Raw genomic sequence first — 13,642 nt, forward strand, 5'->3', positions numbered from 1 at the left:
ACTGTGCAGAAACCAGCGAGACATAGTGAAGATACATTTGTGTAACTAATTTTAAAGGGAGTCTTGACAAATTTTCAACTTGCTTACTATGGCTTTAGTTTAAATGTACATTAAAGCTTTTAAACTTTCCTCTGACTTCCCCATATCAAAATATTTATTTGCTTCTAGCTCAAAAACTCCTAAAGATGACATCACCCAGAGAAATTTTTAAAGGTTTTTTTTTTTTAGGAGTTCAGATGATGTCATCTGGAGGACCTCTGGAAAACCAGGTTGACCATCATAACAAATTTTATGGTAAGAGCAATGAGATCAGATGACATCATCTGAAGTGAAATTTCCTCCAAGCGATGTCATCAGGAAGCATTTTTTAAAGCTAGAACAAGAGAGACATTTTATATAGAGAGAAGTTTAATGGCATTTATTTTTGTTTTACCCTAACTACAACCAAAAGAAGCTAGTTCCTCCATCCTTAAAAATTGAAAAATTCCTGGAAGCACAGTTACCAAACATGCACAAAGACAAAAGAGGGTATAGCAAGTGGGAGGTGGGGAAAGATGAATTTAGAGAGGAGAGGATAAAGTTGACGCGTCTAAGAAAATAGTGGAAAGGAGGAAAGAAGAAGACCCACAGAGGAGGAGTAAAGACATAGGGGTAGGGAGGCAGCGGGGGGAGATCTGTGTGATACAGCAGCAGATAGCGTTATCAGGCCGCTCTGATTGCTCCGTGATGGAAGGAGAGATTAGAGAGGAAACAAAGAGCTCTGCCCATCGTTCAGCTGGTGCTGGCATTACCCCCGCTAGCCATAACACCCCACTGCCTTGGCGCCAAACATGCACGCTCACGGACATGCGCCTATACTGTACGTAAACATACTGCATATGCATCCAGGGGAGTATGTGCAAACTGCTGTAGGGAACAAGTTCAGATGAAACCAAAAGAACATTGATGTAGAGGGTGGAACTCAAGAACTGAAAGATTTTTTTTTTTTTTTTTTTTTTTTGATTATAGGCAGATTAATAAACATGCAAAACTCTTTTTCTTTTGTAGGTGTAGTTAGTTTGTGGTGTGTTTGGCACAAATGAGCACAGAGAGGCTTTAGGCAACATGTTGCAGAAAATTAAATCTAGCAAATTGATCTAGCTTTGGACATGTTGGAAGCATCGGTCAAACTAAATCTGCATATGTCTCCATGGACGAGATGAGAATGTGTCCCTAGAAGTTGATTTGATTTCATTTCATTTATGCTAGGTACAAATTAGTTGCAGTAAAGCTTGTTTCAAGATCATTGTTGTTATTACATTTGACAAACATAAAATTTTTAAAAAAGCTGGGAAATTTAGGACTTCAGTTTCAGCCTGCATCTAGTTGTCTTCTAATCAACCAATCAAAATACAGCATAAAATGATGCACTGATCAGAATATCACGCATGATCAGCTTCATGTAGAACATGTAAAAATGACAAAAATGTGTTTGTTGCAGTTAGTTTGTGGTTGGTTTAGCAGGGCTTATAATAAAAAGGGGAAAGTGCTACTTTGTTTATATGAGCGTTTTTTTTATTTTTATTATTAATTATATCATCAAAGTGTAAACTTGGGTTGAAGTTAGTTAGCAGGGCTTCTGGAAATGTTCACTATAGAGCTACAAAATGAGACATCTGTCTTTTCAAAGGTCAGTTTTTGTGATTTTTAACATGCAAGATGACGAAAATATTACGTGACACTTCTATTGTGTGTGGTTCCTCGTAGCAGGACGACCAGCGTTCAGTGTTTCCAATTAAGTTTTCAAGGTCCTCTCTTTGCTCATTAGTGACGCTGAAATTGTCCTGTTTTCTTGTCCTTTGTCATGGAATTCTAAGACGGAAAAAATGAATTTCGAGCCTCCGTCAGTGTAGCCTAGATCATAGAGCAGATGACGTTAACAAAGTTTCCTCCAACAGTTTTCTTAGGCGCTACCCACCCTAAACTTTGTCTTTTCAAGTTTTCTGTTTGAAAGTGTTTTGAGAGCAGGCAGCAGAATGGCTTAGATGTCATTACAGACGCAGAGGAAAGGGTAAGCAAAGAAAAAAGAAATGCCATTGTGACTGAGCAACCCAACTCCCACTCTGGAGGTCTCATACAACTCCGGTACCAATTCTGTCCAATACCACAGAACGAATGTCAAAAACCAAGAGGAAATGGTTATCTGCCTCCCCATTATTGTAAAACCAGGGCAGTTATGCAACCAAAGAACAACAGAGAGAAGAGAACTGCCGCTTATTCCAAATGACTGGTAATCACAGCTAAGTATTTAGGCCAAAGGTGCTTCTGGTCTTTGGTCTGGGCCCCGAGAGTCCCCGGGGCCCATGAGAAAGCTCTGGGCTCCCCCAGGGGTTAATGCTTTCTGGGCCCGGCTCCAAACTCGAGCCCCAGGCCTTGTCGGGAGCCTTGAGAACTGGCTCTTCTTATCTCAGGGAAGCACACTGGAGGAATTGCAAACTTCCCACCCTCCTCTGCCCCTCCACCCACAACTCCACCCTCCCCCTCTGTTGACTACTGTTCAGTGTGAAACCACTGTGCGCACACACAAGAATACACTTTCCTTCGTGAGTCGGACCAGTTAGGCACTTGCTGTGGTTTTCATAGCTGTTAGTGCTGCAACAAGACAAGACGCACTGGACTGTGTGAGAATGATGTGCAGCTGTTATAAATGTTTGGGTAGTTTGGATGTAATTTGTCAGGGTCAGGGGATCAGGAGTGGTCTGAGACGCAGGAAGACACTGCACTGGTTTATTTTGGCTGTGAGCCACAGCTTCAAGTGGGAAAACATACAGACAGACACATTTACAATGGTATCACTTTATAATTAGCGGTGACGAAACACCCTGTGTGACCCTGCCTTGTTTTCTGCCCCACACCCCCTTCCCTTCTGTCCCCAAGGCTGCCGCAGCGGCAGCAACGGCAGCAACACCAGCACCAGCGGCGATGAGGATAGACAGATGGACAGCCTGTACCTAAAGTCTCTGGAGGGTTTCATCACCGTGGTAACGTCAGACGGCGACATGATATTTCTGTCAGAGAACATCAGCAAATTCATGGGGCTCACGCAGGTACACAACATTTAACGGGCTTAAACAGCAGCACAGACACAAAACAGTTAAAGTGACGAACACAAGCCCATAAAAGTGGAATTAAAAATAAATAAAAGGTCACGTTTTCAGAGAAGAAGAAACTCACTATGGTTACAAATTAGTTTTTGGACTGTAAACTGAGTAGTTTTTGATTCAGTCTTTGGTGACTGAACATCAGGAAATAAAGTTCTATATCAAGCTTATTATAATGAATCAGAATTTAATCATTTATAAAACCAAAATTTTAAAAGATTGCAAGTTTTTGCAATTTGAACCATTTGCTGATAAACCAAACCAAAACATGGATCAAAAATGGACAAGCAAATCCATTTTTTTCTTTTCCACTTTTTTTGTAACATGAGTATGCTAAACACACACAGTATTTTTTTATACTCTGGCACCAACTTGAAAAACAAATTATAAAAAAGGTGAAGTTAAGTGTAAATTGTGAAGCGAGTGTTATTTTTTTTCTTTTTTTTTTTTTACGGTTTATTTTCAGCACCCGTGCTGTCGACTTTGTTTGTTTTGTGTGTAAGCAGGTGGAGTTGTAGCTGTTTGGTCATTACTCATGCTCACATCCCAGTTCCACGTCTGTTTATCCCAAACAAACCACTGTTGCTGCTGTCAGAAATAGAAAAACACCTGATTTCTAATGGAAAAGCTTGAAAAGATAAATATTTATTCTACATACATTATGGAAGGTTTTATGTTTTTCTGTGTGTGTGTTCATTTGTCAGGTGGAGTTAACTGGTCACAGCATCTTTGACTTCACCCATCCGTGTGACCATGAGGAGATCAGAGAAAACCTCAGCCTGAAGACATCTGGTGAGCTCATACGTTATCGGTGATTTTTCTAATGCCAGGCAGCATTTCCATTCCCCAGTATATGAAATAAAAAAACAACTGTAAGTCTGTCTAATTCTTTCTTGGAGCACGTGGGCTCATTACAATCTGTGGTTTATCCCCTTAAATGCATAAATGTGCTCAGCAGTTCACATGGCGAAATGCCCAGTAGATTAAGAGGTATCTTGTGGGCAAAGCTGTGGGTTGGTACAGAGTGCAGGTCATCAGTGTTCAGAAACGTTTATTTCAGTGTAGTTACTCGTCTTTGTAGTTTAAATCAGAAATGAATCTTTTTCTTCTTCTCTGACTGTCTCACACACTCACTCGCTGAGCTGTGTTCGATAACCCTTATCAGCAGTGGCCACTAAACACACAAGAGGAACGGTGCTGTATGTTTTATAGTGCTTTTCCTTTTAACACACACTCGGGTATGAACAGATTTTCTTTTGTCTGCAACTATATAAAGATAAAGACACACTTGAGAGTGAGGGCATTGACAGAAGACACACTTCACCACATGCCTCCGGGGCTGCAGCTCCGGGTCTGACCTCTGACCTTGTGATGTAACAGCTTGGCTCTTTCTCTCTGTGAGTGAGTGAGTGAGAGAGAGAGAGACAGGAAGACCACAGGGAGTTTAAATCTTGACCATTTTCCGAGTCACATGAGTTAAAGGCAGATAAATTTAATCTTTTCTTACATCTAGAATATTCACAATTGTTCATATGACATGAACAAAACTGAAGGTTTAAAATGTATGATAATAAACAAACGCCACAATAAATTTTAAAGGTGCTTGATGTCACGATTTTATTGGTTATTATAGAGCTACTGCAGGAAAAGTGATGATTTTGGATGAGACTGAACAATTGTGGAAGGCTGGAAGTTTTGTTCATAAAAAGACTACGGTGGCCTGCATGTGCATAACACAACATCATTTAAGAAAATACTACTAAAGAAAAACATAGCATTTAATATAATCAATCTATATAAACACGTCAGGAGTTTATATTTACAGAAAATAGAAAACCATTATATATATATATATATATATATAAAAGAGCAAAAACAAAAGTACTGAGATTTCACAAAACAACAAAGCTCAAAGAGAAACCCCACATTTAAGAAAACTGACATTTTACAAAACAACAAAATTTAATAAAGAAAATAAAAACATTTCACAAAACACAATATTTTACAAACTATTCAGAAAACATTCTACAAAATACAATGGCAAAAGACAAACATTTCATTAAATGTTTTATAGTGTTTTGCACCTAAAGGCCAAAGTAAAACACTCTTTGGTGGGATTGTACATTCATCTCCAAAAACCACTGATTATAAATAGAATATTTATGATGCTCCTCCTCCTCTCCTTCACCTAAATTTCTCACCTCACAACTTTGTTTTTTCAGGCAGTGGCTTTGGTAAAAAAGGCAAAGAGCTGAGTACCGAGCGAGATTTCTTCATGAGGATGAAGTGCACGGTCACCAACAGAGGACGCACAGTCAACCTCAAGTCAGCCAGCTGGAAGGTAAGAGAGCGGCTGCACAGGTTATGTGTGCTGGTTCCCCTTCCAGGCAGTTTTACAGTTTTGCCTCCCTAACTTTTGCTTGTGACCCCTTACAATGAAGCATTTTTGGGGCTCACATAACAGGCCGAAAACATGAACATATTGTTAACAGTAAAACTCGTTGCTCCCTCCCTGACTGATTTATGCGAATAATATTTCAAAGCCAGAGGAGGTAAATCTATCCAGTAAATCGGCATAAACAGCAAAGATGAGATAAGTCTGAAAAACAGACACAATTTTGTGTGTTTTTCTGCTTTTCTCTCCTGTTAATGACGCCATAACCCCAAAATTTGAAAGTGTTAGTGTACAGAACCCTTCAATGCAGAGGTGCTGACGACACCACCTGCCACACATCCTGGGGCCTTCGGCTTCATGGGTACATTTCTCCTGCAGGTGCTGCACTGCACCGGACACCTGAAGATGTACAACAGCTGTCCTCCCAGAGTTCTCTGTGGCTTCAAAGAGCCTCCGCTCACCTGTGCTGTGCTGATGTGCGAACCCATCCCACACCCATCCAACATCGACACGCCGCTCGACAGCAAGACCTTCCTTAGCCGGCACAGCATGGACATGAAGTTCACCTACTGCGACGAGAGGTAGGTGAAACACACACACACACACACACACACACACACACACACACACACACACACACACACACACACACACACACACACACACACACACACACAGCAGGAGGTTGGATCACAAGTCCACAATGCTCTGCAACAATTCCACAGGTTATGTGGTACTTTGTTTTAGTGAAGTGACAACATACACCAAACTGAAAATACTCCATTGGATAAACTGATACTCTAAATAACGCATATTATTTCAGAGTTGTCTGACAACCTGCCAGACATCACATCATACATGCCAAACACCCAGAGTTGTTAGCGACTGCCGTTGTGCCTGCGTCACCCAGGTAACCGATTGCTGGGAAAAATTATTTGTTATGTTTGTTTCTTTTAGCTAAACAACCAGTTTGTTTGCACCCAAATATTTCTCTCCTACTGGCACAAGAAGGCGATGACAAATATACACACAAATACACACATTTGGACTTCTTTTTGCGAGGACACTCATTGACACGATGTCCTATCCATGAAAAAGCCCTTTGGAGTTGTGATGAACAGCTGAAAATGTCCCCACTTTGTTAGAAAAATACTTTTTGGTCCTCATTGTGTTGCAAGTACAAGAACAACACACACACAGATTTGCGTTACACAACAAACACGCAGACCTGTAATCTTATCAAGCTGCTCATGCAGGACAAAGGTTTCTTTTGGAGAAAAGTGTATGTGGTTTGTGTATTGTGTGCATACATTTGTGCCTGACCACACTACAAACAAGTACCCATTTTCTTTTTTGCCTGTTGGGTGCAATTTAATAGCTGCCCAAATCTTCTCTCCAATTACGCAAATGAGTTTATTGTAGGTGGTTCCCCCCCCACCCACTACAGCAGGAACTTAGGGACTCATTAGGGAAGGCACAGAAAGTAGGGAAAAGGGTAACGAGGAAGGAGAGTGACTTATATTTACGGGTCATTCTGCAATCCTCTATCCTCACTCGTCCCGGAAGTTGTCCCAGTCCTCTGTGTTAAAGGACGTCACACAGCCGGATATATGAGAGCATCGCTTACTGAAGTCTTTTATTGGACCAACCGTTAACTCATCCATCTGAAACGAGTTCAGGTTAATACTAAAGTACACTTTTTATTCATAATCTATTTTCAGATCCACCTACTAGTTAAGAGTAGTTGACCTGATTGACAAAAGAAGCACAAACAACTTTCCATATTTGTTAGAGAAACAGACAAAACCTTTCTATTATTAATAATATAGTATAATATATTTATAGCAATAAATCAATTAATTTGTTTGTGTTCATGTCCATCATTTAGTTAGATTAGGCTGAAAATCCCTACAAAAGCATTTACAGAATTCAAATTCCATTAATAATTAATTATAATGTAATAATCCAATATTCATTTATGATATTATCAGTATTTTTTCTAAATGCAGGACTTTCAATTGTTACTAAAGTGTTTTTACTCTAGTCGTACTTCCACTTTTACCAAAGTAAATGATCTAAGTACATCCACCACTGAAAATCTCCTCCAGATGACATCACCCAGAGGAGTTTTTCAAATGATGTCATCTGGGGGAGATCTTGAAAAGCAGGTCGACCTTAATTGTAACCTTCCTCGTGTGAGCGAAAAGAAGACATAATCTGAAGGTTCCTCTAAGTGATGTCAGTTGGAGGCATTTTTCAGCTAGAAGCAAAGAGATATATTTTCCTCTAGGGAAGTCAAAGGGAAGTTTACTTTCATTCATTTACATGCACTAGTCAAACTAGAAACAAAAGGAGCAAACCGAATATCAGTGAATGCGTCCTTTTAACAAAAGTTATTGGACCCCAGAGTATTCAAACTTCTTGTTTTGTTAGTTTATTCAAGATTATAATGCAGTTGTTATGGACACACTAACGCGACAAAGTAGAGATGTATATAGTTAAAACAAATGTTGACACGTGTAGTTCTGTTTTGTAGTTTTTTCAGAACAGAAGAAATGGATGAAGTGAAAACAGTTGAGTGTGGCATCATTAGCAATTATCATTGTTATAATTTCATACTTTGAGTTACAGCTAATCTGTGGTCAATGGTTCTCCTCTGTCCTCCTCCTTCTTCACTTATCTTTCGAGCTTTCATTTTCTACCTTTACTCGTTCTCCCTCTGCATCTTTTTTTTCGCTGTCTCTGTCCACGTATGATGTCCCCATCTTGTCCTCTCTCCCTTTTTCTCTGGCCTCCCTTTATTCTGAGGCCTGCAGCTGTCACTGTTAGATAACCCAGGACAAAAGTCTCTGCACCATCACCTCCTTCTCTCAGCACTCTGCATGAAGAATTTACATCTTTCTGTGACTTTCAAACTCACAATTTATCCTTATGTTTCACATTTTCACAAACATTATGTGATTTCTGCTCAACTAATGACATATGATGGAGATGACTGGGAAACATGTGAGTTGAAGATGGTTAACTCCTAAACTTTTCCTGGAGCTTATCATCCAGACCAACACCTTCACCGGACCATCTTTTTCTTAAGGTCCAATTTCTGCTTTAATTAACAACTTATGGCTAATATCAACTACTTCCTGGTAGTCCGCCCTGTTGGTCCGCTCAGTGACGTTACATTAAATTAGGTGTGCAGTAAAAATGAATCTTTATTTTGTGCTGCTTCACTGATCTTCTCACAATCAAGACAATATTAATTGTGTTATTATTTATTAATATACCACGGGAATCAGTTTTAGTAACAAAAAAAGTGGAGTAAAATAAAATGACTGATTTAAGCACAGCATGACAAATTTTCTTTCTGCATTCTTTGTCCCTTTTTCCCCTCACTGGTCTCTTTATACCAGTAAAACCTTGTGTCCTGGGGGTCATTTCCTGTTGTTGGTTTGGTTTATGTTATGTTTAGCACAGTTTGTTTGGAGGAGACTCTCCTACTCATGTCCCTCGCTCTAATTGTTTGATTTACTACCCAGTTCAAGTTAAATTAAACCACTTCAGAATAAATAAACCACTGCAAGTATGGTTTGGAATTAACACATGCTCCTTACACTCTAGTAAACTCTCTCTCTTAATTCAGACCACTGTGATTCTGTAACTTGAACTCTAAACCTGTGTTATTTACTAGAGAAGATTTTTAAATGAGACGTAACTTAAAGCCGGCAACAAAATCCTCATTAACAAAGTGAACTCGTGATCGGTGAGTGACGGAAAGAGATTAGCTGTTCCCAGAAACACAGGGAGTTGGAGATAAGAGAATGTGAACAATTCTTATTTTTGGAAGAGCTTCCACCCCTCGGTTTAATTTCCAAATGGTGTGTGAAACCTTTTGAAGTGCAGAGGTTCAGGATTTGTCCTTTGAGTTCAAATGAATACCTTTGTTTGTGTGTGTGTGTGTGTGTGTGTGTGTGTGTGTGTGTGTGTGTGTGTGTGTGTGTGTGTGTGTGTGTGTGTGTGTGTGTGTGTGTGTGTGTGTGTGTGTTACAGGGTTACAGAGTTGATGGGCTACACACCTGAGGATCTCCTGGGCCGGTCAGTCTACGACTTTTATCACGCCCTGGACTCAGACAGTGTCACCAAGAGCCACCACAACTGTAAGAAAGCACAAACACGCACACACACAAATGTAGACATACTGCATTGTAATTTATCAAACTGTTGATGGATCTGGTGAAAAGGGAACACAACAAAACTCAAAAATGAGAGTCAGACAGTGTTTGACTTAATACCATTAGCTGCTTTTATTGTCCTTGGTCTGACTGAGGCTGCTTTCATTAATCTGTGTAATTCAACAAACTTAGCAATTTAGCAACATTTAGCTATCACAAATGTTCCTTCATCGGAAGTAACAAAAAAAATAAATTAATGTTGTTAAACGCTCCAGTTAATTAATGGTATGTAAAATCGTGTGTCTGATCTTCCACAAAGACACTTAATGCTTGATGAGTGGGACCATGTGTGTTATAATAGGCTCACACATTAATGTTGCAAGTAGGTGGATCCCCAGGAGTAAAAACAATTAGATCAGGAAAACAGCTCGTAGAAAACCTCAAAATTAAACTGGTGAACCTTCATAAAGCTTGAGAGGGTTATAAAAATACTTCGAAGCATTTAGGTATACTAGTATCAAATCAAAGAAACTAGGACCCCCCCCTTCTTTTTTTTACCCCAAGAAATGTTTAACCAAGAAAAATACCTGAAAGAGCTCTAGGAAACTTGCTAGAGAACTACATACAAATCTAAGACAAACAGCAGAGGATCTGACAAAGTCATCAGAGCTACTCCTAGGTCAAGTGAAGTCTGCATAAGGTAAAGGTAAAGTGGTAAAGTTCTTTATTTGTACATACAAGGTGTACAACAAGATTCCGTCAGATGATCAAATGGAGCGTTAGGTCTGAACCACTTGACCTGGTCCCTAACAAACATTTTTAGTAGTAGGATTAACCATAGCGCCCGGAAGAAACCTACACAAAAGGCTTGGTCTATTTCGGGGATTGAACCCGGGAACTTCTTCCTATGAGGCAAGAGTGCTAACCACTATCCATTGTGATACATGCAGTCCTGATTGATAAGTGCACCAGACTTCAAGAGATAAATCAAATGAGTTTTAAATTATGTATGGTATGTGTCGCACTAAAGCTGCATTAAGTGAAAGAAATAAAGATGTTCTTAAGGTTTCAAAGGCTCCAATCATCAGTCAAAAAGCCAAAAAAGGATCAAAAGGATCCTTCAACAAGATGACAATCCAAAGCAGATTCAGCTCAGGATGGTTTAAAAAGAATAAAGGTGAATGTGTTACCCTGGCCTTTCCAATCTCCAGACTTTGATATTATAAAAAAATAAAATAAACCTGTGGATAGATTAGAAGACGATCGCAAATGATGTGGTAGATTTGGAGCAATTCTCCTGTGCAGAATGAGATCAAATTACATCTGACATTAAATATTATATGTTGAAATTCTCTTTTTGCACGCAACTGTAAACTGATCATCCACAATATTAGATGCAATTATACAGCAACTCTGCCATGAATTCTACTTTTACAATGCTACTGTCAGAAATGCGACAGTTCTACTGTTTATTGTGGAGGGTAAAGTGGGCAGTGAAGTCAGACTAGAGTGCATTACACTAAGAGGTGGTTATAATGTTTTGGCCACCTTAGGGTCTAAAAGTAGAATTTATTGCAGCATTGTTGTATTGGATTGCATTAGATTAAAAAGGTGTATCTAATGTTGTGGCTCATTGGTGTATTTCCGTGTGTGTGTGTGTGTGTGTGTGTGTGTGTGTGTGTGTGTGAGTGTGCAGAGCAGGGCCATGGTATTAAGTTGTCTTTTATTAAATTAGGTGTAGTCACTGATGGTCTGATGAGGTTTGCACATCTGCTGCCACAAACGCAGTGTACAGGGTACCAGGTGGCCTCTATTACAATCTAATAACTGTATGTGCGTGTGTGTGTGCGTGTGCGCCCACGTGTACACTAACAAGGCTCTGAAGTGTCATGGCTTTTCTCTCTAGTGACAGTGCTGTATCATTAGAAGCTCTGAACAGCAGTGACAGAACAACAAGAAAAGTGGTAATTTAGTTCCTTAATACCACCTCTGCAACAGTGTGTGTGTGTGTGTGTGTGTGTGTGTGTGTGTGTGTGTGTGTGTGTGTGTGTGTGTGTGTGTGTGTGTGTGTGTGTGTGTGTGTGTGTGTGTGTGTGTGTGTGTGTGTGTGTGTGTGTGTGTGTGTGTGTGTGTGTGTGTGTGTGTGTGCCCACTGCAAACAATATCCCTATATTACCTATAACATGGCTCCTCCTCTTCAGTAATATCCCTGACTTTTCAAAGATGAATTTTAAACCAGAAAGAAATATATATTATTGTTAATGACAGGATTGTGTAACCATATTAGAGTGAGGATTGATTTGTTTGAATCCAACTTCTCATCGTTTAAATGCCAGATTTAGCTTTTATGGCTTTTTATCAAACAACAAGTTGTTTTACACAGAGTTTCTCATGTTCTCAGTGCAGCTATGTTGTCTGATACTTGTCCCCTGGTCTTAGCAGTCTATGTCTGCAGCCTTTGGCTTTTGAGATAAAGGGGTCTCTATCCATCCTCTCTAGCTCCGTCCCTCCCCCCCCAAACACACACACACACAGATGAGCCACTCTCACGGCCAACGTGACCAGCCTGTCAATCTGCACATGTTAACAGTGTTGTCTGCTACATGTAATGCTGTCCCGGGCTTCCACACACACACATACACACACAGTCACTGCCCTTATGTACACTCTCTGACCAAAGTCCTGCTCCTTTCCCACGCCAGTGCTGAACTTTGGACTGCAGCCAGCACATCTCCTTCTCTGCTCTAAGTCAAACACTAACCAGTATTTGACTGATTTCATTGCCTCAGCAAAATAAATGCAAGTTTGAATCAGTATTCAACAATTTATTCAAATAACAAGACACAAATACATTAAGCTCAGCTGTGAGATGATTTTAAAAAGGACTATTGAAACCTAAACAGATCTTGAATTCTTAATCATTACTGTACAACAGAATAATGAAACAGTCTCTGAAAAGGTACAGTATCATGAGACCAAGATCTAGGCCTGCAGAGTGTATTCCCTAACCAGTCTGAAACCAACCTAAGCTGGAGCTACAGGGTTTCATTCCCAAAGGGACAGTTTAATGGGGCTGAGGAGAGACATCCTAACTCTCCTGCCTTGTTTTTTCCCCCCCAGATCTTTTTGAAAAACCGTCCCAAAACTCTGGAATAGAATTTCCATTATTATTTGGCAACTTTTAAAACAGATCACGTGTAAATACCAAGAGGCTCAGTGCTCAAAAGCTGAGCACCTAGGATGAAGTGGACAGTTGTTTGTGTGTCTGACTATGAACAAAACTGTAATGACAAACTGTCAGCCTGAATACGATCAGGTAGCTCAGTTCACGTACAACAATTGCCTTGTGTGATCAAACATTAAGTGCTAACAGCTCTTTTTCTCTCTGTCTGTGTGCAGTGTGCAGCAAAGGTCAGGCAGTGAGTGGGCATTACCGAATGTTGGCCAAGAACGGAGGCTACGTCTGGGTCGAAACCCAGGGAACGGTTATTTATAACAGCCGTAATTCCCAGCCTCAGTGCATCGTCTGCATAAACTACGTCCTCAGGTAAGTGGGATGTCAGGTGAAAAAAGCAACTATGTCAACATTTGGTATGGAGTACCGTCTAACTTATTTAATTGTTTCTGCATTTCCAATGTTGCAGTGACATAGAGGAAAAATCCACAATTTTCTCCTTGGAGCAGACAGAGTCCCTGTTCAAGCCACACCACATGAACAGCTTCTTTACAGGTGTGACCGGAGACCAGGGAGACGCCCTTTTCACCAAACTAAAAGAGGAGCCGGAAGACCTGGCCCAGCTGGCTCCAACACCCGGAGACACAATCATTTCCCTCAACTTCGGTCTGTATTGACTTCTGTTATTGTCTGTAAGCATTTGCTGAGGTCAGCTTTATGTAGTTGATGATGTACAACAGTCTGATAAATAATTATTTTTACCAAA

At 40.1% G+C, this 13,642-nt stretch overlaps 1 protein-coding gene across 2 annotated transcripts in view; it reads left to right on the forward strand.

The window, feature by feature from the left end:
• epas1b (endothelial PAS domain protein 1b) overlaps positions 1-13,642 on the forward strand; it is a 49,531-nt gene that overhangs the window by 24,528 nt on the left and 11,361 nt on the right. The window contains exons 3-10 of one of the 2 annotated variants that reach the window (XM_067512457.1): positions 229-294; positions 2,917-3,086; positions 3,845-3,932; positions 5,363-5,481; positions 5,914-6,116; positions 9,580-9,686; positions 13,101-13,248; positions 13,346-13,542. In XM_067512457.1, coding sequence (XP_067368558.1) covers positions 229-294; positions 2,917-3,086; positions 3,845-3,932; positions 5,363-5,481; positions 5,914-6,116; positions 9,580-9,686; positions 13,101-13,248; positions 13,346-13,542 — 1,098 coding nt within the window. The remainder of the gene's footprint in view (positions 1-228; positions 295-2,916; positions 3,087-3,844; positions 3,933-5,362; positions 5,482-5,913; positions 6,117-9,579; positions 9,687-13,100; positions 13,249-13,345; positions 13,543-13,642) is intronic. The other variant, XM_067512466.1, reaches the window with a different exon arrangement.

This window comes from Channa argus, chromosome 1, assembly GCF_033026475.1.
Source record: "Channa argus isolate prfri chromosome 1, Channa argus male v1.0, whole genome shotgun sequence".
NCBI classification, from domain to species: Eukaryota; Metazoa; Chordata; class Actinopteri; order Anabantiformes; family Channidae; genus Channa; species Channa argus.